Source organism: Amphimedon queenslandica, unplaced genomic scaffold (assembly GCF_000090795.2).
Source record: "Amphimedon queenslandica unplaced genomic scaffold, v1.1 AMPQUscaffold_13396, whole genome shotgun sequence".
NCBI classification, from domain to species: Eukaryota; Metazoa; Porifera; class Demospongiae; order Haplosclerida; family Niphatidae; genus Amphimedon; species Amphimedon queenslandica.
This window is the reverse complement of record NW_003546368.1, coordinates 162013-185498: the sequence shown is the minus strand read 5'-3', so window position 1 is coordinate 185498 and position 23486 is coordinate 162013. Positions and strand designations below refer to the sequence as shown.

General features: G+C 36.2%; 3 protein-coding genes and 1 long non-coding RNA gene across 4 annotated transcripts; 3 read left to right on the top strand and 1 right to left on the bottom strand.

Annotated features, from left to right (window-relative positions):
* Positions 1-4272: 4272 nt before the first annotated feature.
* Positions 4273-4850, bottom strand: LOC109582188 (uncharacterized). The gene is made up of 3 exons (XR_002184957.1): positions 4799-4850; positions 4425-4475; positions 4273-4374 (listed from the first exon to the last, which is right to left on the bottom strand). It is a non-coding gene; the product is annotated as an uncharacterized LOC109582188 (long non-coding RNA).
* Positions 4851-6283: 1433 nt separating this feature from the next.
* LOC109582190 (acyl-CoA-binding domain-containing protein 5-like) lies at positions 6284-15962 on the top strand. The gene is made up of 7 exons (XM_019996843.1): positions 6284-6372; positions 6429-6944; positions 7400-7575; positions 8307-8495; positions 8547-8703; positions 10330-11549; positions 15781-15962. The coding sequence occupies exons 1-7, from the start codon at positions 6348-6350 to the stop codon at positions 15811-15813; spliced, it is 2316 nt and encodes a 771-aa protein (XP_019852402.1). The 5' UTR covers positions 6284-6347; the 3' UTR covers positions 15814-15962.
* On the top strand, positions 11594-13069 carry LOC109582191 (uncharacterized). The gene is made up of 4 exons (XM_019996844.1): positions 11594-11929; positions 11989-12529; positions 12579-12758; positions 12977-13069. The coding sequence occupies exons 2-4, from the start codon at positions 12223-12225 to the stop codon at positions 13000-13002; spliced, it is 513 nt and encodes a 170-aa protein (XP_019852403.1). The 5' UTR covers positions 11594-11929; positions 11989-12222; the 3' UTR covers positions 13003-13069.
* A 46-nt stretch (positions 15963-16008) lies between the features above and the next one.
* On the top strand, positions 16009-21103 carry LOC109582189 (acyl-CoA-binding domain-containing protein 5-like). Its single transcript, XM_019996842.1, has 6 exons — positions 16009-16085; positions 16128-16655; positions 16705-16880; positions 19129-19317; positions 19400-19556; positions 19675-21103. The coding sequence occupies exons 1-6, from the start codon at positions 16073-16075 to the stop codon at positions 20979-20981; spliced, it is 2370 nt and encodes a 789-aa protein (XP_019852401.1). The 5' UTR covers positions 16009-16072; the 3' UTR covers positions 20982-21103.
* The last annotated feature ends 2383 nt before the right edge of the window (positions 21104-23486 follow it).

Sequence of the window (23486 nt, the reverse complement as noted above, 5' to 3'; positions counted from 1 at the left end):
TGAAAATTTATACCAACAAAATAGCAAATCTGAACAAATTCATGAAATTTTATACCAACAAAATAAAACCCCTATATGGTATTTAAAGTTCCAGAACCTGTTAATAAAAATAAAGAACATCACAAGAAAAATACTTGAAAAAAGCAGTAGAAAGATTGAATTTTATTACATAATAACAGATAATAAAATGTAACTTATGCAGAAATTTAATCCGGCAGTAGCAGTATTATGCATGCATTAAATGTATACATATATAGATGTGCTGTCACTATTCTTGAGTACGGATCAGTTATGACAGCTACTATAGTAACATCAGGTCAATTATTATAATATGAAAGCATAATGTGATACAGTACAAAGACTACATTAACATATTAGACATCAATAGATGAGTGGGGCTGGGGTCACTAGTTACAATAACATGCATGTATGAGAGCTTATTATGAGTACTCAGAAAGGGCATCAGTCGCATCACAAACAATAACATATACCAATACTATAATGATGATCATGCATGTACTGTTATTGCAGTCTAGCTGCCCCAGTCAGGTACAACATGGAGGAAGTATTACAGTTGTGATGATTATTGTACAAAATCATTATCAATACTGTTAGGACTGTACCTTAAACAATAGCAGATGTCAGTGAGCTAGCACAATATTTAATTAATGAAATTGCATGCTAATGTACCGAGCCGCACTAATTGATTGAGAATCAAAACATCTAGTATATTCATTCCTTTACCATGCCACAATAATGCAGTATCATTTTTCCATAAGAATACACATTGGTCAGCTCCTCCTGGAGTGATGGTACCAAGTTGTCTTTTCATCCCTAATAAAAGAATTAAGGTAAAGATCTGGAATGGCAGGCCAGACTATTTAGCAACTCTTTGTAACAGTAGATATACATGTAGCAGCTTTCTGTTGCTTAATTATAATTCAATTAGCTAGATCTACATCACATGACAAAGACATTCAAATGCAAAGCAAGCCTACCAGGAATCTCATTCACAAACAAATATGGTATTGGTAGTTCCTGTTTATATAGAATGAACAGCATATATAATGCACTTGTCCAGCCTCAGTCAGTGATAGAAATCGTCTGTTAAAAAATGCTACATAAAGTAGTTTTTGTCTCTCTCCTTTCTCTTGTTCTAGTATATTCTACTGCTGGTTTGGAGTGTAGGATCTATGTCAGTTCATCTCATGGTATCAACAATACCTCCTGTTGGACTGGAGGAGTTCAAACACCTTGTGCTACTATTGATCTAGCTATACAAGGAACTGCTATTCTACAATACAACTGTTCATCAGGTATCCTTATCAACCTGTCTCCTGGTACATATACACTAGACACTACTAGACTACTAGAGCAACAGCTACTGAGGAATAATGTGAGTATTATTGGTATGAGGGATGGTAGTAGATATGAAGAGGTTAGTATCACATGTCTACATGTTTCCTCTTCTTCATATAACTGGTTGAGGTATATTGTATTTGAATGTGTTAGTCTTTATAATTGTAACAATGTTCCTGTTACATGTACTGAACCATCTTTAGATCTTACTACACACAATCAACTAGCACAAGAGATTTGCCATAATCTGACTTTACAGGTTGAATTTATAAAACCAACTGTACAATGCTACAATCGCTCAATCAATGGCTATCCCCACACAGCACATTCAAGCAGCTGTAAATGTGAATATCCCCAATTTAATGTTTCTATCACTGATTATTGTATTACTGAAGATTACCAATGGAAGAATGACATGCGAATATGCCCAAACTCTTTTTGCTACACTGAAAAGATCATATCAAGTCAAAATGGCCTATATAACCAATCACTGGAATGCTTTGATGATAGTATTGAGGCTGGCCCAATTGAAACAACAGTACACATTGAAACACTGGGTCTAATCAGCATTAGTACCACAGTAACAGTAAATCTGAGTGCTACATGTGCAACAGATATAGGCTACACATTTATAAATGGATCATGTGTGTATGAGAGTGGAGTACCAAATTGTGGTGAAAATCATAAGTACGAGCTTCCCTTTATTCATTATACCTTTGGCTTTCAGAATGATGGTATTTTTAATGGTTATAATAGGCCTGAAGAATGTAGTTTTTGCTCTGGTGAATGCTGTTTTGATGAAAGTAACAGACAATGCCTTGCAATCTGTACATCAGATACTGGAGTACCTCTTAATAACTTAACTTGCATTAACTGTACACAGTATTCCCAATATGGTATCATTTTGTTTATTGTACTAGAGCTAATACCAGTGACACTCATGGTAACAATAATAATAATATTCAATATACAACTAACTAATGGATCAATAAATGCTTTGGTGTTCTATTCTCAGCTGATAGCAATCATTCAATTTATAAATGGCCTCAACAACCCTGATGATAGAACTGGCATAATACTTCAACACCTAAGTGCTATTCCGTGTTATATCTTCAATTTAGACTTTACTCCATTTCTATTTAATCAGATTCCATTATGTATATCAGGTCATATGTCACCATTAGAATCAACCTCCTTTTGGTATGTGATAGGATTCTATCCATTGCTCCTCCTCCTCTTACTCTATGTTTGGATGACATTGTATGATAAAGGTTACAAGTGTGTTGTATTTATTACTAGACCATTTCATCGTTGCATGGCTCGTTTCTGGAGTATGACTGGCATTGAACCATCTTTTACTCACTCTATAGCATCAATATATATACTCTGTTTTACTCAATTGACTGCCACTTCCTTTAAAATATTGAGTTTCGGCCATTTCCATGCTAAATTTGCTTTTGATGAAAAGCAAGGGTATTTTCAAGGTTGGCATGTCTTTGCTGGTTTCATTGCTATTATAGTTTTATTGTTTTTGATTGTTCTACCAACACTTTGTATATTGTTTTACCCATTCAAATGGTTACAAAAGTTATTGGACTGTTTACATTTGAGGAAACAGCTACTGATATCACTGGGTGATGTGTTTACTGGTCCTTATAAGAATGGAACTGAGAATACTTATGATTATCGTTTCATGGCTGGACTATACCTACTGGCAAAAATATTCATTCTAAGTCAGTTCCTTTTTGGCTTTCCATACTTTGCAATTGGTGTCCCAATAGCTGGAGCTTTTTTGTCTTTGTTATTAGCAGCACTTGTTTTAATATTTCGTCCTTTTAATAGAAACATACACAACTTTACTGAATTTTTAATTTTATATGCTGCGCTGATACTCCATGGTCGGGCCATTCCATCATTACTTTTTTGGCCCTCTTTCATAGTTCTCAGCTTCAATACTCTTTCCTTTGGAATAATCATACCAATTTATGCCATTTACCATTTAAAAGCAATGATAAAATCCTGCCATCAATATCACAAGAAATGTGCTCCAACAAAGCCAGCAGAAGAAGAAGACAATGAGGGAGGAATAAGATTAGAGGAAAACTGGATTGCTGACCGGATGGAAAACCCACAAGAATATAACGAGTGTCACGTTCCTGTCGAAATTACTCCAGAGGAACCTCAACAAGCCGAGCTCCCTACTGCTGTTGCTGCAGATACCAGTGATTGACAGCATTTTAGAATTTTTATTACTTGTTTGGTAATTAGATTTATTTCTTTTTTTGAAAAGTCTTTCTGCTACATGTATTTATAAAAAATTGGATTACATGAGTGTAGTATCATCATTGATAAGGAATAAATTGATAGTGAGTGAGTAGTAGTAATAGCTAGCTATATCAGGGATACATCAATTACTGAGTAGTAAATAGTACTACAGGGCATACAACTTATACATGTATGCAATTAATTGAAAACACACTATATTGCTTTACTCAAATTTAGAATATCCTCACAGGGCAATATGTTTACTGGTCCTTAAGAATAAACTCAGAATACTTAAGATAATCGTTTCATGGCTGAACTATTTCTACTGGCAAGTATTATAATAAGATAGTTTTTAAGTTTGGTTACCAATACTATTAGCAAGCAGTTCTACACAACCAAAAACTTAAATTTTACATCTAGGAGCAGTAGTTTTGATATTGAATAAAATAATTGTTATAATCTAACTTGGGTTACCTAAAAGTTAAAAGGCAGCAACCAAAATCAATGAAGAGAAATTAGGAGAATGAACAATGCCTTAATTACAATGAGGTTAACATGAACAAATTGTGGTAGTTAAACACGACAAATAATACGCAATAATATGCATTTTATTTAAATGTACATGTAGCTTATTGTCCATCCTCCCTTTCTTTTACTTACCATTGTAATATCTTCTACAACACAACATGCTGTCATCAGTGACCCTCAACCACAAATTTTTAGTAAGACCAAATCTTTCACTTCCAACCACTAAAAATACGATGATACAATAATGAAAGACCACACCTATTATATTTCACCTTATTGGGACTTTCTTGTCTGTTGGCAGCTGAACTAGAGTCTTAGAATGTCTAAAAATAAAATTATAATATACACACATGGCACATCCTTTAAAATGACTGGCAAATATTATTGAATCCAAAATTGAATTCGTACAATTGCTCCAAAATTGGGCCGAAGTCCCTGTAGTTTAAATTAGTATACATGGCCTTAGGCTAAATTTTGCCAAAATGGAAAAGGAGAGAATTCTGCATTTTTATAATTTGTTTGATATGAATAAAATACATGTACTTGTATTTAACTACCTTACATGCAGTGTATTTAATACAGGGTCTTTGGCCAAATTTTGTCAAAAATGGCAATGTATCACTTGTACCTCCAAATTTCAACTTACATGCAGCTGCTTCACTGTGCTGGCACTGTTGGGGGTTAATTCTTATGACTTTGACTAAACTAAAAATACAATAAAAACCCATTTTGATTGCAATGTAATTCATTAATATTTAATATAATTATAATTCCTTATCTTTAATTAAACTAACAATAAATACTCACATTACAGCATAATTATTGGGGTGAGCCTGAGCGAACAGTAGTCTCAGTCACACCCCGTCTGTCTGTACGTATGTTTGTCCATATACTATGTATACCTATGGTTTGTCTGTCCTCGTACGTCACCCCTCTTTATTTGTATTACGGTATATGCCATGCATTAGCAATGCACATATTTCAATATTTCTAACTTTTAAAAGTGGGAGTGGCCATAACAAAATGGCGACTAACACACAGGAAGAAGATTAGGAAAAAGCAAGTTTTCTAGCAGTGAGATAAGGTACAACCGTCCAAAGACTTCTCCAGCAGCTAGGGAAAGGTTTTAGATTCAATTTAAAAGCTATGAAACTCATCTTTATTTGTGTAATTGCTGTAAAAGCTGTTTTGAAAGTCAAGCTGAGAAGCTAAGACGGAACTAAAAACTGAAACTTCAATGTGACAAATGATGTCTTTCATAAGCCAAATTAGCACCTAATTGGCCCAGTTTAGTTTGCTGTGGCCCAAAATTACTGTGACGTAAAAAATGAGCAAATTTGAGCCAAGTTGGTACAGAGTCAAACTTATAAACAGCCCTGGATGTGACTGTATTCAAGATACTGTCTCTAGACAGCTTAGGCTTGCCCCCTTAATGCTCTACATTACTCCTAGTATTGCATATCATTAACATTATGATATCATTATACCAAACTACCATTGACTATCAATGCATTATCAAATCACACCACTGACTGTATATGTATAAGCTGGTATACATTGTATAGCATGATATAGTAAGAGAATGCTGGTAAAATATCAAGGGTAAATATTAATATCCCCTAGCCATGCTATCATGAAGATTAGGTAATTTAACTTTAATGATAAACAACCCATACAAACTCACTTCACCACTTTGGGCTTGCGGCCTTTGCCCTATTAGCTTTTTATTATCTGCATAGTAACAGTAGTGCTACTCTATGAGTAGGAGGAGGAGGGAGGGAGTAGGTAAGGTAATAGACGTTATTGGTAATTTGCATTTGGTATCTTACTATAGGTCTATTTCAGTGATAGTGTTAGCAATTCTAGTTCTAGTTATCAGTACTGTGCACTAGCTGTGTGTAGTCCATAAGCCAACCCCCAACTGTAGTCTGTCCCCAAGGCTGAGTCGAAGGCCTTGATTATCTGATGAAGCTCAAGGAAAGAACTTGGTTCCATGCATAGCTATCAGACAAATCATAGATATTCTCATGTAATCTAGTCTATGGACAAACCAATGAAACCATGAGCAAACATAAACAATAAAATTTATTATTGTCATTTTAGCAACACCCACGCATTGGCATGTGACCAAGCATGTGACCTAAAACCGAGCCTAAAGCCCTAAACTAAAGCATAAAATCTCAAAATAAATAATTATGGCTTGGTTGTTTGGTTCTAAAAGTAAGTACTTATGTTACCATTCCATGTATCATGTACTGTCAATTATTGATATATAGATCAGTTGAATAAAAGAGCTCATCACCGCACTGTATCACTGTATGTGTGGGCTGGTGCTCAGGACGGCTTACCAGAAGCACATGATAGTGAAGAGAAGAGAAAGGTCACTAGTAATATACAGCACTTTACTCCATCGGCCGGTCAATGGATCACTAAAAGTACTATTGGCACTCCTCCATTGGGAGCAAAGCAGTACTGCTGTACCACAATAAATGATCAATTGTATTATTTTGGGGGTTGGTGTGGCCATGACGACTGCTATCACAACAGCATTACACAACTGGATACCGTTTCTCTTCAATGGAGAGAATTAGAACCAACTGATGCAACTAGACCAGTTATGAGGAGAGGTAGTGGTGGAATGATATCATTTGAACATGATGGAGTACACCATTTACTAATGATAGGAGGACTAGGATCTAAACCGGCTGTACAACTATCTCATTATAAATATATTCAGTTACCTAGTGGAAGATGGCGTACTAATGAGCACTCGATGTATAATCTATCATCAGGTAAGATCTTTATATTATTACCATAGATCAGGAAATTTTTGTTTTAAAAATAATTTGTGTAAATTTTTTTCAACATGCTTTATTTTTGTTGGCTGACCTATCCATGAATTTTTTTAACGCAAAAAATTTTGGATGCGTCATAAACTAGACATGTGGCACTACTAACTCTTGACGACGGCGGATAGCTATTCGATGCAAGTTGCTCGTGACAGTAACAGCACTGAAACTGACAAGGAGCCTTTAGGGTAAGAGCTTAAGGCCTTCTTAGGGTTTTTAGAAGAGCCCTTGTGTGTGCGCAGCTGCATTTTGAATAATTTTGGTAATTATTATTTGCTATAGAAAATATTTCTTGTGTCAAAATTTTATGGGTCACTTCAACCACAAAAATATTTTAACAATGAAAATTCCCGATCTACGGTACATTGTAATGTTGTTAACTTGTTATTAATAACTAGGAAAATGGAATAATCCTTCAATCATTGGTCAGTGTATGTTACCTACTGCTGCCTTCATCATCGAAAAGATCAACAACACTAGAGCTGTTCTGTTCGGTGGACGAGAAACAGATGACGATGTTCAGAATACCAATGCTAACAATATTTATATATTAGAAATATCAATCAGCACTGTGGTATGTCAAATGACATGTCCATTACACACACAGACACACAAACACACACACACACACCAATCTATTATCAGTTACTATAAGGTACAGAGTACATCAGTGTGGTGTTATAATAATGTATGAATCAGCAAAATATAGACAAACATGATGAGTAGCAATAGGTAGCTTAATAAGCATTGATTTATTATACATATATAAGAGGTGCTGATTCATACACTTTCTGTTAAAAATTAAGAATAACGTATAAGATGAAATGTTGACGAGGATTTAATATTGGCGGATTGACGGATTTATATAAAAACGCCAAAATAAAATCCGCAAGGAATAATTCCAGCATTATGCGTGTGACCACACCCACATTAATTTTAGTAAAAAATTAGTTAAAAGTATGGTTAAAAGCCACTAGCTAACATGGCTTTACTCTGTTTCCTTAAGCCAGTCTCTAAACCAGGTGATAAAGAACACAGTCTTCCAGAAAAGGTACCATCTTTCTCTGATAATATGTTGTCCGTGAACCACACCCGCTTGAGTTAAACCCCGCCTAAGGGTGGGAATATAATTAAATTGTTAGAGAAATCGCCAATATTAAATCCACCAATAAGCTAGCCATCACAAAACCGCCAAAGAAAACTCCCGCCAACAAATCCTCTTATACGGTATTTCCCAAAACATAACTGTCATAAACACACAGACACACACACACACTAATATCATTGTTATGTTTTATTGATTAGTTCTGGCAGTGTATAAAGAAGCCCAAAGCAATTAACCAATGGCCTGTCGGTAGATTCTATCATGCAGGCGCTATTATTATAACTGGATCGGACTACCCTATGCTAGTGATAAGTGGTGGGAGGGATAAAAATAATGATACATTAGATGATTGTTGGATCCTTAATGTCACTCAACATTCCTGGATAAAGGTATATCTGTGCAGTGATATACATGTAAATTATCATTTATGCTATTAACAGTTAGTTGTACCTCACTCTGTTAGTAAGAGATGGGCTCATTCTCTCTCAGTGTTCATCATGAGTCCTCATTGTGTCTGGATGATAACTGCTGGAGGTTTTGTTGATAAGATACGTACATTTGTCACTAGTCCTAACGTTGTTACACTAACAGAACTAGGTCAGTAAATGCACACATGCACAGTATTCCCATTTGGTACTTATTGTACAATAGACTAATAAATGAGAGGGACTAGAAATGGGGATTTTTGTACTTTGACTTTTACATCACATATAGTGTATTTCCTCAAATAAAAGCCTGGGCATCTATTTTTTAAATGACATTTGTATCTTGAAAAAAATTTTTTTAATAAAATAAAACTTGAGCCAAAAGCTGGATTTGACCAGGGACTTCACACAAGTGACTTCAGGAAGCTTAAGGAGGTATCTACATGTACAAGTCATCTGTGTCATTTTAAAGGTTGGCTCTCAATATGACGCATTGTTTTTTGTGGCTGGAAGTGCTGTATAAACAAATGGGAGCATGTGTCAGTGTGTCAGAATAGAAATTTTTTCTAATCTGATGCATTGACTCATGTTCTCATTGGTTTATACAGCACTTCCGGTCACGATGGGCCATATTGAGAATCCAGCTTTAGGCTAGATTTGCGTATTTATAGTTCCATTTTATTGCTAACCTGGCGTTTATTTGCACTGCTTTTATTAGGCCTGGGCGATAGTAGTAATATCACTGTCACAATATTTTCTAACTCTAACATCACGATAGTGAACATATCACGGTAGTTCAGCCATAGGGTTTATATGTGGAAATACAATGATTTATTTAAGGATGTAGTCATTGTACTTAACTAATGCATCTATTAATTTGTATAATCACATTATACATGCATAGTTGCCAACTGTCCCGGAATGTCCGGGACAGTCCCGGATTTACTGCTGTTGTCCCGGTGGGGTCCCGGATTGCTCTCTGTCCTGGATCAGCCATTTTTACAGTCACACCCATGTAAAATTGACCACTCCCAGTAATTAAAATTCAATTATTATCAATTATAATCATAGCTGCATGAACAGTGAGCTCAAAAGTTAAAATTAAGCTCAAAAATGAACTCAAATTGCTGCCCAGGAACTGCTGCAGGAATGTAAGAAGTGATCATCATCAATCCTAGTGGGTGTGGTACTATGGGTGTGGCTTCCTGTCCCGGAATTCAGTGACAGAAAGTTGGCAACTATGTACATGTATAATAATACTAGTTAATTTAAATTAATTTAATCCAAATTTTCAATGAGAAACACTGTCCCACTTCACATGCTGCTAATTTAGCAGGGACAGTGAAAACCTTGAAGCAAGCTGTGCTAGCAAGTCATACCACTCTATGAGTGGAAATTAGAAGATGATTACAGCTGTCAAGTGTCATTTATATCTTGATAGTTCGAATAACAGTATATATCACTATCATGATAGCTGTACACTATCACGATACTATCGCCCAGCCCTAGCTTTTATGTGAGGATATACGGTACATGTTTGTATGACTCTTTGTACCAGACCTCCTAACATTAGTGCTTTATTTTGTGACACTTTATTTTATTAATTTTTTGCTATAAAATTAATGTGTGATTGGTCAGTTCATGATTTTGATTCCAATCACCAAAATAAACCTCTGCCTAATGAAGTACGTACATGTATGTACATGTACATGTAGCTATACGTATTTCAACTGGTGTACATGTACGGTATTTTATGTTGCACCCTCTAAATAAGATTATTGTTAATTTTGTATTTTAGTTAGCAGTAAAAGAGAGTGGACAGTATGTGATACGTTAGATACCAGTGGTATGAATAATGAAGAATACAAGAAGAAGTATCAGCAGCAACTACAGTTAGGAAGAAAAATATGGTTGGAGGAGTACCAGAAACCAAGAAAAGGAGATACGGCCAATATTGAACAAACCATACAAGGTCTTATGAAGAGTCTTGAAGAAAAGGAAAGAGAAGCACAAGTTTATCATCAAAAGTTGGAACAGAAGGAAAAAGAAGAATCAGAGAAAGAGCAACAATATTGTCATCGGCTACAAGAGAAGGATAGGGAGCATCAGGTAGCACTGCAGGAGCTACATGAGGCACTACAACAGAAAGATATTGTGATACTTAAAAAGGATAGAGAGCTACAGGGGAAGGATAAGGAGCTACAGGAGAAGGATAGGGAGCTACTTCAGTCTCAAGAGGCAGTTCGTAGGTACCAGCAAAAAGCACTTACTGATGATCACTGGGTTATTAATAAAGATGAGGTGACTTTGACAAAGGAGGAGTTAGGAAGAGGATCTTATGCTGTCGTTATTGTTGGTATCTTTAGAGGTTTAAGAGTAGCTGTCAAGTCACTTCATACTATCATCATCTCAGATTATAATCTAGCTCTCTTCTCCAGGGAAATGAATATAGCATCACGAGTACGTCATCCTAACCTAGTCCAGTTTATTGGTGCAACTAAATTGGGTAATCCTCTTGTCTTGACCGAGCTGATGAGCACTAGTCTTAATCAGGAGCTTCGCAGAAATCGATTAACCAATCAACAGATTCTCAGTATCGCTCAAGATGTAGCTTTAGGCCTCAACTACCTTCATCTGTTTAAGCCTCAACCTATTATTCACAGAGATGTCAGCAGTCCTAACGTATTATTAAAGCCTTGCACTGGACCTGCTGGTTATGAAGCTAAAGTAGCAGATTATGGTACAGCTAAAGTAGTGCAAGCTGAGAATACTGGTACTGTTATGCCAGGCAATATTGCATATGCTGCACCAGAAGCTCCTATTCCTGATCAACACAGTCCAGCAATGGATGTCTACAGTTACTCTGTTCTCCTTATGGAAATGAATTTGTGCTCTCGACCAGAAATGACGACAATGGAGAGAGAAGTACAATCTAATAGTGTCTCTTGGTCTGATATGAAGTCTCTAATACAAAGAGGACTCAATGCTAATCCTAGAGCTCGTCCTACTATGGCTCAAGTAATAGAGTCATTGAAAGGGATTAAGATTTAATGACATGTAATTGTTTGTATTCTTGATATTCTAATAATTACTACCGTGCCTTTTAGCCTCAGTTACTATTCTATTATTTTAGTATCATGTGTTTTGTGTATTTTTTGCTTCCTTTTTTGATTTATTGACCTTCAAATCAACTCTCATTGTACTTGTATTTTGGCTCTGTGTTGTCGATAATAATAATATTGCTGCCTTTTTATAAACATTCTGTGCTATTAATTCAGCAAAAAATATTTTTCTTCTTTTTCATTCAATCACTCTGGTATTATCACGTGATCCAGTTGGGGGCTGCGACCGCTGCGTGTGGCCGGGTACTGGCATGGCTATGGCGTCTAAAGGCAAAAGTAAGCACCAATGTTACTACTTACCAGTGTCATGTACTGCCTCAATCATTGATGTATAGATCAATTAAATGAAAGAGCTGGTCACTACACTGTATCTGTAGGTGATTTGCTGTATGTGTGGGCTGGTAAACAGCGTGGTTTACTACCTGAATTGCATCATAGTGAAGAGAAGAGAAGGATTACTTGTAATATACAGCACTTTACTCCTTCAACTGGCCAATGGATCACTAGAGGTACTACTGGTACTCCTGCAAAAGGGGTGAATGGATATTTGTGCTGTACTACAGCAATAAATGATCAATTGTATTATTTTGGAGGCCGGTTGGTGTGGCCATGACAACTGCTATCACAATAGTATCACACAACTGGATACTGTTAGTCTCCAATGGAGAGAATTAGAACCGACTGATGCAACTAGACCAGTTATGATGAGAGCTTATGGTGGAATGATATCATTTGAACATGATGGAGTCCACCATTTACTAATGATAGGAGGACTAGGATCTAAACCAGCTGTACAACTACCTTATTATAAATATATTGAGTTATCTAATGGAAGATGGCGTACTAATGAACACTCAATGTATAATTTATCATCAAGTAAGATTTTATAATTGCTATCTAAATCATTTTAATAATAAAAATTTAGGAAAATGGAATAATCCTTCAATCATTGGTCAGTGTATACCACCTCTGAGTCACTTTATCATGGAAAAGATCAATAACACTAGAGCTGTTCTGTTTGGTGGAGTAATGACTGATGATGATGCTAAGAATACTGCTACTAACAATGTTTATATATATATTAGAGATATCAATCAGCACTGTGGTAATGCTATGCATGTGCCTGTCAAGCCTCACCACCCCCAGTACGGGCCAGTTAAGGTGCCTGAGGCACCATTGGGATGTTGTATAGTCAAATACCTTAGAGACAAAATGACAGATTCCTACCAAGTTGCCTATAATGCCCGTACTACATTAGGTGGGGTTTGACATTGAGTGGCACACTAATGTCATTGTTAATAGTGTGGTTATTTTTATTTTTAGTTCTGGCTGTGTATAAAAAAGCCTGAAGCAATAGACCAATGGCCTGTGGGTAGATGGTGTCATGCTGGTGCTATTATTATAACTAGATCAGACTGTCCTATGCTAGTGATAAGTGGTGGTTTGGATAAAAATAATGATACATCATCAGGTGATTTTTGGATCTTTAACATCACTCAGTGCTCCTGGATAAAGGTACAATGTATGTTAGATATTATTAATTGATCTTTACAGTGAGATACATGTACATTGTTATTATTTATTTTTATTAACAGTTAGTTGTACCTCACTCTGTTACTAAGAGATTGGCTCATTCTCTCTCAGTGTTCATTATGAGTCCTCATTGTGTCTGGATAATAACTGCTGGAGGACTTGTTGATAAGAGACGGGCATTTGTCACTAATCCTAACATTGTTATGGTAACAGAACTAGGTCAGTGCATAAAGTAAATGAAAGGGATTCGAAACCTTTGTGTGGGCTGATGGGCATAACAAAATAATGGCATTTGATTGTATTGTTGTTGTGCATTTCATTGTAAATGCAATAATTTCAAGAACAGCGGTCTGATGAAAAAGAAACTTGGCTGTCAAGGAACTCAATTTTTGCACTGTTAATTATTATTTACTTATTGTACACGTACATGTGTATATCCATGTATTTGCTTTTGCTGATAAATTTCTTGTTTTCTCCAACTAATGAAGACAATGCATTTGTCCCTAAACATTAAAAAGCACATCAATATGTAGATGTCTAGGCAATTATGGTTGGTTGTTAACAAGATAACTAGGGGGACAAAACTGGAACAACTGGGAGTTTCCAATCCCTTTCGTTTATAATTGTAATTATGTATTTAATGTTGCATTAGATCCACACCCTCTAATTACAAATTAATAGTTATCAATATTGTATTTTAGTTACTAACAGTAAAGGAGAGTGGACAGTAGGTGATACATTAGATACTAATGGTATGAATAATGAAGAATACAAGAAGAAGTATCAGCAGCAACTACAGCTAGGAAGAAAAATATGGTTGGAGGAGTACCAGAAACCAAGAAAAGGAGATACAGCCAATATTGAGCAAACCGTACAAGCTCTTATGAAGAGCTTTGAAGAGAAGGAGAGAGAAGGACAAGTTTATCATCAACAATTGGAGCAGAAGGAAAGAGAAGAAGCAGAGAAAGAGCAAGAAATAAGAAGATATTGTTATCAGCTACAAGAGAAGGATAGGGAGCATCAGGTTGTACTGCAGAAGCTACAGGAAAATCAAGAGGCTCTACGACAGAAAGATATTGTAATACTTGAGACTGATAGGGAGCTACAGGAAAAGGATATTGTGATACTTGAGAAGGATATGGAGCTACAGGTGAAGGATATTTTGATACTTGAGAAGGATAGGGAGTTACAGGAGAAGGATAGGGAGCTACAGGAAAAGGATACGGAGCTACAGGAGAAGGATACAGAGCTACTTCAGTTTCAAGAGGCAGTTCATTGGTACCAACAACAAGCACTTACTGATGATCACTGGGTTATTAATAAAGATGAGGTGATTTTGACAAAGGAGGAGTTAGGAAGAGGATCTTACGCTGCTGTTACAGTTGGTATCTTTAGAGGTTTAAGAGTAGCTGTCAAGTCACTTCATAATATTATCATCTCAGATTTTAATTTAGCTCTCTTCTCCAGGGAAATGGATATAGCATCACGAGTACGTCATCCTAACCTAGTCCAGTTTATTGGTGCAACTAAAGTGGATAATCCTCTCATCTTGACTGAGCTGATGAGCACTAGTCTTAATCAGGAGCTTCACAGAAACCAATTGACCAATCAACAAATTCTCAGTATTGCTCAAGATGTAGCTTTAGGCCTCAACTACCTTCATCTGTTTAAGCCTCAGGCTATTATTCACAGAGATATCAGTAGTCCTAATGTATTATTAAAGCCTTGCACTGGACCTGCTGGTTATGAAGCTAAAGTATCAGATTATGGTACAGCTAAAGTAGTGCAAGCTGAGAATACTGGTACTGTTATGCCAGGCAATGTTGCATATGCTGCACCAGAAGCTCCTATTCCTGATCAACACAGTCCAGCAATGGATGTCTACAGTTACTCTGTTCTCCTTATGGAAATGAATTTGTGCTCTCGACCAGAAATGACGACAGCAAAGAGAGATGTACAATCTGGTAGTGTCTCCTGGTCTGATATGAAGTCTCTCATACAAAGAGGACTCAATGCTAATCCTAGAGCTCGTCCTACTATGGCTCAAGTCAGGGGCGTATCTAAGGGTGGGCCTGGGTGGGCCTGTGCCCGACCAACTCAGCAGACCAAAAAATTTTTTTCTTTTGTATATTAGTCCTTTTAAAAATATTGCTCACTTTATTATGATAGCAATGAGACAAGACTAGCATAGCTAATAGTTTTAGCCAGTGTAAATATAATGATGACATGGTAGAGACTTCCATAGCTCCATTTGGGCAATTGGGCTGCCATTTTAAAAATAATAACTACTACTAACCAATCAGTTATTAGACTATTCACATTAATTATTAAAGTAATCGAGTTGAAAATGGCTAAGAAACTCTGCTGAGTCTGTTTGAATGTCTTCCCAAGGCCAGTACTACTACTAATGAAGAAAATATAAGCACTGAAGTGCACATCTTAGCTTAATTAAAGTAATAATCGTAGTATTTAATTGACCACGCCCATCACGAATATTAATTAGCTCTAAAAATTTTCGCGGCGCACTTCGCGCGCCGCATATTTTTTCTCCGTGCCCAGCCAACTCTCAGAGCTTAGATACGCCCCTGGCTCAAGTAATAGAGTCATTGAAAAGGATGAAGACTTGATTACTGAATTGTTTGTATATTGACCTTCAACACAGCTCTCACCATACTTGTATTTTGGCTCTATGATTTAAGTATTGTCAATATTAATAATATTGCTACCTTTTCATCAATATTTTTGTGTTTAATTCAGGCTAAAGTCTGGTAAAAATTTCTAGTAGTATCACGTGATCCAGTGGCGGGCTAGTATAGTAGCTGGGGCTGGGCAGCCCCTGCATATGGCCATCAATTTAGGCCGAGAATTAAGCTGTACCTAGTGGCTATGACGTCTAAAAGTAAGTGTTAATGTCACTATTTAGTATCATGTACTGTCATAGATCAGTTGAATAAAAGAGCTGCTCACCGCACTGTATCAGTAGGTGATTCACTGTATGTGTGGGCTGGTGCCCGGGATAGTTTACCCAAAATACATGATAGTGAAGAGAAGAGAAGGATCACTGGTAATGTACAACACTTTACTCCTTCAACTGGTCAATGGATCACTAGAAGTACTACTGGCACTCCTCCATTAGGAGTGAAATCGTACTGCTGTACTGTAATAAATGATCAATTGTATTATTTTGGGGGCTTTTGTGGCCATGATGACTGCTATCACAACAGCATTATACAACTGGATACCGCTAGTTTTCAATGGAGAGAATTAGAAGCGACTGATGCAACTAGACCAGTTATGATGAGGGGTAGTGGTGTAATGATATCATTTGAACATGATGGAGTGCACCATTTATTGATGATAGGAGGGGCAGGATCTAAACCAGCGGTACAACTACCTCATTATAAATATATTAAGTTATCTAATAGAGACTGGCGTACTAATGAGCACTCGATGTATAATCTGTCATCAAGTAAGATTCTATATAACTGTTCGAAATTATATTACTCATAATAATTTAGGAAAATGGAGTAATCCTTTAATCATTGGTCAGTGTATACCATCTGCTAGTGGCTTTATCATTGAAAAGATCAATAACACGAGAGCTGTACTGTTTGGTGGAGTAGAGATTGATGGTGATAATAAGGCTACTATTACTAACAAGATTTATATATTAGAGATATCGATCAGCAGTGTGGTATGTTAAATTATGTGTACTGAATGTATGCACACACACACACACACACACAAACCCACTTACAACAATGGTTACATGTACAGTAATGAGTAGACCAGTTGACGCTAAGTATATTCATAGTGATACCATAAATAAAGTAAAATTTTCCTGCCGCCATTTGGAGTCCTAGTTCCAATGGTTGTCTATGGAGTAATCGTGAAAAGAGCTTATTCTCCAAAAACTGCTATATTTATTTGTGACAACAATCTTGCTACTGCTTACTGACCATCATCCAGTGTCTATAGTTGGCTTACAGACTTTAATAAGTGCCACTAGGACATATAGAAGCAAAGATATTGCTTTTTCCCATTCTACTTTTAGTAAACTATAGCCCCGTTTACACTATAAACCAGTTTGGATCAAAGCGGTTCAGAAACCAGCTTAATTGTGTCCACACTAACTATGGTTGAGTCGGTTTACAATGCTACATTGCATACATAATACAGCCGCTTCAGTACTTAAACTGGTTTGATTATCTCAAACCACCTCCTGAGCTGAGGTGGTTTGAGATAAGTTGGTTTCAAATTGCATTGAAATTGTCCACACGTAAACTGGTTTATCTCTAAACCGGTTCCAAACCGCTTTAAGGGCTTAGTGTAAATGGGGGCTTATGACTCCAAAATGGTGGCAGGAAAATTTATTTATTATGTACATGTAAACACGGCATGGCCCACACCACCACTTGGTCTCAGCAATTGCTACCCAGGCCCATGCTACACTCCCAGAAGAACTACATGTACATGTACATGTAGTTGAGTTACCATCTACACATGTACAAACCTTATCCACAAAACTACAGAGCCTATACCAGTTTTACACATGCATGTACACATATACCGGTATGCTACACAAACTGGTATCAGCTTATAAGATCTACTCTAGTTGAAGATGACAAGAATTGCCTAAAATTTGCGTGACTTGACTGAAGTGGATTTGGCAGAGCAGAGAGTTGGGTACCCTGCCGTACCAAAAAAAAAAACGTTTTAACGCCACATCTGGTTATCATCAAGGCCAGATTGCCGGTCTCTTCGGAGGGTCACGTGAGAAAAATCACACCTCTAACCATAATGACTAACACACATGAGCAAGCAACAATAACAGTAACAAAATTTAAGTAGTAGCAAATGTAGCCAAGCCACATAAACAGAACTGGGGCAAAAGACCATCTGATGGTGACAACAAGGGTCGATCAGGGACGGATCTAGGATTTAATTTTGAGGGGGGCAATTATCTATGAGATGGGTGGGATAATTACAGGGTGTGGTCAAGTAAACTTGTGCAGAACTAGTCTCGTGGGGCCAGACTCAATTTTTAGAATAGTGTCTGGTTTCATGCCTAACATCAACTTGTGCTTGTCTGGTGGAATTTGGTTGACCTAATCAGATCACTGTTACCATGGCTACATTAGAATCTGCCCACGCATAGCAAGTCTATTATTTATTACTAATTGAGCTATTATACTTTCTTCCTATGACTACAACTGCCGACTGGATTGCCTTTATCTTAGACAATTAGGCAAGTAAAGAAATGCTTCTAAAAATAATGTGCTTGGATCCGAGATGAATTCAGCTGCCATGATTGATCTAACTTCAGTACTGCTGAAAAAAGTCAAAAATGATAAGTACTTTACTGCTTTATTTTTCATGATGTTAGGTAACTTAAGAAGCAAGTATGAAGTATAAAATAAGTATACAAGCTAGTATAAAAACAGTGTGGTGTGTGGGCGTGTTTATAGAGATTGACATTCTTTGCCCACGCAAATCAAAACATTGAAAACATGAGTTGATATTAAGCATGGCACCAGACTCTTATTTGGTAAATTAGAGTCTGGCTAGCGAGACTAGTGCAGAACATGGCAGACCTTTTAGGAAAGTCAAAATTATGAAGACTAAGCTTGCTAAAATGAGCTCCTTTGTGGTTTAAAGATTGTTTACATAGTCAAGAAATGCAGCTGCTTCACAGTTTATATATAAACCTAAGTTTACATTACTCCAGAATGTTTTTGGGGGCATTGCCCTCCTGGCCCCCCTTAGATTTGCCACTGGGGTCAATGGGTGAAAATCACGTTCATTGACGAATCATTCCAACTGAAGTGCACCCCCGTGCTAGACTATGCCTATGGTTAGCTAGGTTAAGATATGTTACATGTATATCTATTAAAAACACACATGCATGTCATTGTTAATGGAAGTGATTACTTTATTTTTAGTCCTGGCAGTGTTTAAAGAAACCTGAAGCAATAGACCAATGGCCTATGGGTAGATGGGCTCATGCAGGTTCTGTTATTATAACTGGATCAGACTGTCCTATGCTAGTGATAAGTGGTGGGTGGAATAAGAATAGAGATTTATTAGATGATTGTTGGATCTTTAACGTCACTCAGCATTCCTGGATAAAGGTACATGTATGTCAGATATTATTGATCAAATTGATCTTTACCGTGAGATACATATAAATTATTAATTTATTTTTATTAACAGTTAAATGTACCTCACTCTGTTAGTAAGAGATGGGCTCATTCTCTCTCAGTGTTCATTATGAGTCTTCATTGTGTCTGGATAATAACTGATGGAGGTTATGTCGATTTGAGACGGGCATTAGTCACTGACCCTAACATTGTTACATTAACAGAGCTAGGTCAGTGTCAATAAATACTATTAATTTCCTAAATATAATCGTTTCCTTTGATGTACATGTACTTAATGTTGCATTAGATCCACACCCTCTAATTAAAATTATTATTATTATATTTTAGTTACTAACAGTAAAGGAGAGTGGACAGTAAGGGATACATTAGATACTAATGGTATGAATAATGAAGAATACAAGAAGAAGTATCAGCAGCAACTACAGTTAGTAAGAAGAATATGGTTGGAGGAGTACCAGAAACCAAGAAAAGGAAATACAGCCGATATTGAGCAAACCGTACAAGCTCTTTTGAAGAGTCTTGAAGAGAAGGAGAGAGAAAGACAAGTTTTTCATCAACAATTGGAGCAGAAGGAAAGAGAAGAAGCAGAGAAAGAGCAAGAAATAAGAAGATATCGTCATCAGCTACAAGAGAAGGATAGGGAGCATCAGATTGTACTGCAGAAGAAGGACCTATTGATACAACAGAAAGACGAGGAGCACCAGGTGGTACTACAGGAGCTACAGGAGAATCGGGAGGCATTACAACAAAAAGATATTGTGATACTTAAGAAGGATAAGGAGCTACAGGAGAAGGATAAAGAGCTACAGCAGTCTCAAGAGGCAGTTCGTAGGTACCAGCAAAAAGCACTTACTGATGATCACTGGGTTATTAATAAAGATGAGGTGACTTTGACAAAGGAGGAGTTAGGAAGAGGATCTTATGCTGCTGTTACAGTTGGTATCTTTAGAGGTTTAAGAGTAGCTGTCAAGTCCCTTCATACTATCATCATCTCAGATTATAATCTAGCTCTCTTCTCCAGGGAAATGAATATAGCATCACGAATACGTCATCCTAACCTGGTCCAGTTTATTGGTGCAACTAAAGTGGGTAATCCTCTTGTCTTGACTGAGCTGATGAGCACTAGTCTTAATCAGGAGCTTCACAAAAACCAAATAACCAATCAACAGATTCTGAATATTGCTCAAGATGTAGCTTTAGGCCTCAACTACCTTCACCTGTTTAAGCCCCAGCCTATTATTCATAGAGATGTCAGCAGTCCTAACGTATTATTAAAGCCTTGCTCTGGACCTGCTGGTTATGAAGCTAAAGTAGCAGATTATGGTACAGCTAAAGTAATGCAAGCTGAGAATACTGGTACTATTATGCCAGGCAATGCTGCATATGCTGCACCAGAAGCTCCTATTCCTGATCAACACAGTCCAGCAATGGATGTCTACAGTTACTCAATTCTCCTTATGGAAATGAATTTGTGCTCTCTACCAGAAATGACGACAGCAGAGAGAGAAGTACAAGCTGGTAGTGTCTCCTGGTCTGATATGAAGTCTCTCATACAAAGAGGACTTTATGTTAATCCTAAAGCTCGTCCTACTATGGCTCAAGTAATAGAGTCATTGAAAGGGATGAAGATTTGATTGCATGTAATTGATTCTAATTATTACTACTGCCTTTTAGTTAGTTTTCTATTATTTTAGTAGGTTTTGTGTATTTTCTTTATTTGCTTTTTTCTTAATGTTACATTATTTATAGTGTTAAAGATGTGGAACCTACCCTCATTCATAAATTTTAGCAGCTGAGCAGCCTAAATGAATGGGGATTGAACTGATGGGGTACATTAGTAGTTGGTTTATTTATAGCCACTCCTTGAATAAAGCTTAGTGTGGGCAAGCCAATCTGATCATAAATTTAACTTGCAATAATATATATCTATCATGTTAACATCATGCACAAATAGTCAGAATAGACATTATGCATGTGTAGTCTATTTTTTGCTTCCTCTTTCTATACTAACATACTTGAGTTGCTCAGTGGGACTAATGATACCTATAAATAATGAATGAACAGCATTTAATGTAATACAATCTTACTAGATGGATGTGAAACATGAGGCAAGCCCAAGCAAGGAAATCAATGTATGTGAAGATACCGTCAGCATTACATCTTGTGCAGAATGCAGCTCAAAACTTGGAAAAAACTTCTTGGCTTACTGCTTAGTCATTACACACATGCTAATATAAAAATTTTATTATGTTTTCTGATACATATATGTGTTTTATCATTTTATGTTGTGTAGAAAGTTTGAGGTGATTTCGTTAAAATTTGGATTTTAAAGCCACTATAGCCACAGATATTGTCAAAATTGGTTAGATGAGAATTCTACATTTAAAAAATTTTCCTGATACATGTACATGTTCTTATGCTGTATATCAACTTTGAGCTAATTCCAATCAATTTGGATCTTTTATGAATTGCTGAAGTTGTTGACATTCCAATTCCATGGTCATCTCCAACTATCATCACTTTGGTATGACGGTTTGAATTGACTGAATGATTGGTAAAACAGATCTTATTGCCTTTACTTGTTTCATTAACCACATAATCCAAAATTAGAATAAAAGTACTCAAATTACAAGCAGGAGCAACATGTATCCAATAGAAATGAAGTCAAATTTTTGAAAAATTTTGCAGTAGCATCATTACAAATTTTACTTTACACAAAGGGAGGATCACATACACACAGAAAGTAGGATAGCATGATGCTACTCATTAAAATATCTGTTTGTGTCACATAAAATATGAGACAGCTTAGCTTTCTTCAGATTGACCAAAGGCTATAATGAACAAATTTTGTCAAAAACATATAGAAGGGAATTCTTCAATTTAAAATTCTTGATAAATATGGATGTTTATATGCTGTATATCAACTTTGAGCTGATTCCAATCAAACTTGGATTTTCAATGAATTTTTTAATTTGCCCAAAAATTAGGCCAGCAATCAAAGGCTATAAATAGCCTTTAATTGCTGGCCAAATTTTGCCAAAATTGGCCAAGAGAAAATTTTCTATTTTTATAACTTTTCCTGATATGTATACATGTCCTTATGCTGTATATCAAATTTTGATTAAATTTGGATTTTATTGGTGTATTATAGTGCTTGTCAGCTCACAAAGCTCATGCTATGTTAGCTCACTTAGCGTGCTTTGTGGAAAACACACCTGTAATCAAAAATTAGCTCCTCTTCTGGTTCAGTGTTGTGTTTAGAAAATATTCCAATTCAATGGTCTGTCACAGCAAAATTGGTCACAAATTTTTTCACCCCTTGAACCAAGTCTCCCAAGACAAAATATACTAGTAAAAATGGTGCTGGGGACAAAAATACTATCAATACTCTAGACAGAAAAAACTTTCCTTTTTTTGCATAACAGTTTCAATTGATTGAGTGATTGGTAAAACGGATCTTATTGCCTTTAAGTGTGGCATCAACCACATAATCTAAAAGTAGAATAAAATTACTGGTATCCAAAATAATTATAATAATATTATACCCAATAATCTAGTGCTATAAAATTTGCAGTGGGTATCATCATTACAAATTTTTCCACTTCATATACCATATATAGTGGGTTATTTTTGAAGATGATAATTTTTGTGAATGACCTACATCCGAAAGTTTACAAAATTAATTTTCACAAATTTCAGCTATTTTGCCATCTTGTACCATATTAAATTTATTTTCAAGAAATTTAATTTTGCAAATTTTTAAAATCCACAAAATTTTTTATCCTAAAAACTGCTATACGGTAAATCAAGGAGTACATGTACATGTACTTAATTTTTTTTACAAAAATAATAATAATAGTAACAATAGCAACAATCATAATACACAATTAAATGTTGATGTATGTACATGTGTATTACATGAGTATTGTGTTCACAAGTACAATAAGGATTAATGTTATGCTATAGCATCCAGATAACACTGGTGGGAAGTATAGCTCCTCTGTATTGTATGTGGTATTTGAGGGCAAGGCATTTGAAGAAAGTAACTTACCTCATGTTTGCTGCATATTAGCTATACGACTGTTTGACCATATATAGATACTACATACACTGCATGGTTTGATGACTTTGATACTTTA

Bases quoted from the DNA above. Each gene is read 5' to 3' on its own strand.
- LOC109582190 (XM_019996843.1), top strand. From the start codon at position 6,348: ATGGCTTGGTTGTTTGGTTCTAAAA. The intron at 7,576-8,306 runs GTATGTCAAATG...TTTATTGATTAG, and splicing joins AAATATCAATCAGCACTGTG to TTCTGGCAGTGTATAAAGAA. The intron at 8,496-8,546 runs GTATATCTGTGC...TGCTATTAACAG, and splicing joins CTCAACATTCCTGGATAAAG to TTAGTTGTACCTCACTCTGT.
- LOC109582189 (XM_019996842.1), top strand. The intron at 19,318-19,399 runs GTACATGTATGT...TTTTATTAACAG, and splicing joins CTCAGCATTCCTGGATAAAG to TTAAATGTACCTCACTCTGT. The intron at 19,557-19,674 runs GTCAGTGTCAAT...ATTATATTTTAG, and splicing joins TGTTACATTAACAGAGCTAG to TTACTAACAGTAAAGGAGAG.
- LOC109582191 (XM_019996844.1), top strand. From the start codon at position 12,223: ATGATCAATTGTATTATTTTGGAGGCCGGTTGGTGTGGCCATGACAAC. The intron at 12,530-12,578 runs GTAAGATTTTAT...ATAAAAATTTAG, and splicing joins AATGTATAATTTATCATCAA to GAAAATGGAATAATCCTTCA. The intron at 12,759-12,976 runs GTAATGCTATGC...TTTTATTTTTAG, and splicing joins AGATATCAATCAGCACTGTG to TTCTGGCTGTGTATAAAAAA.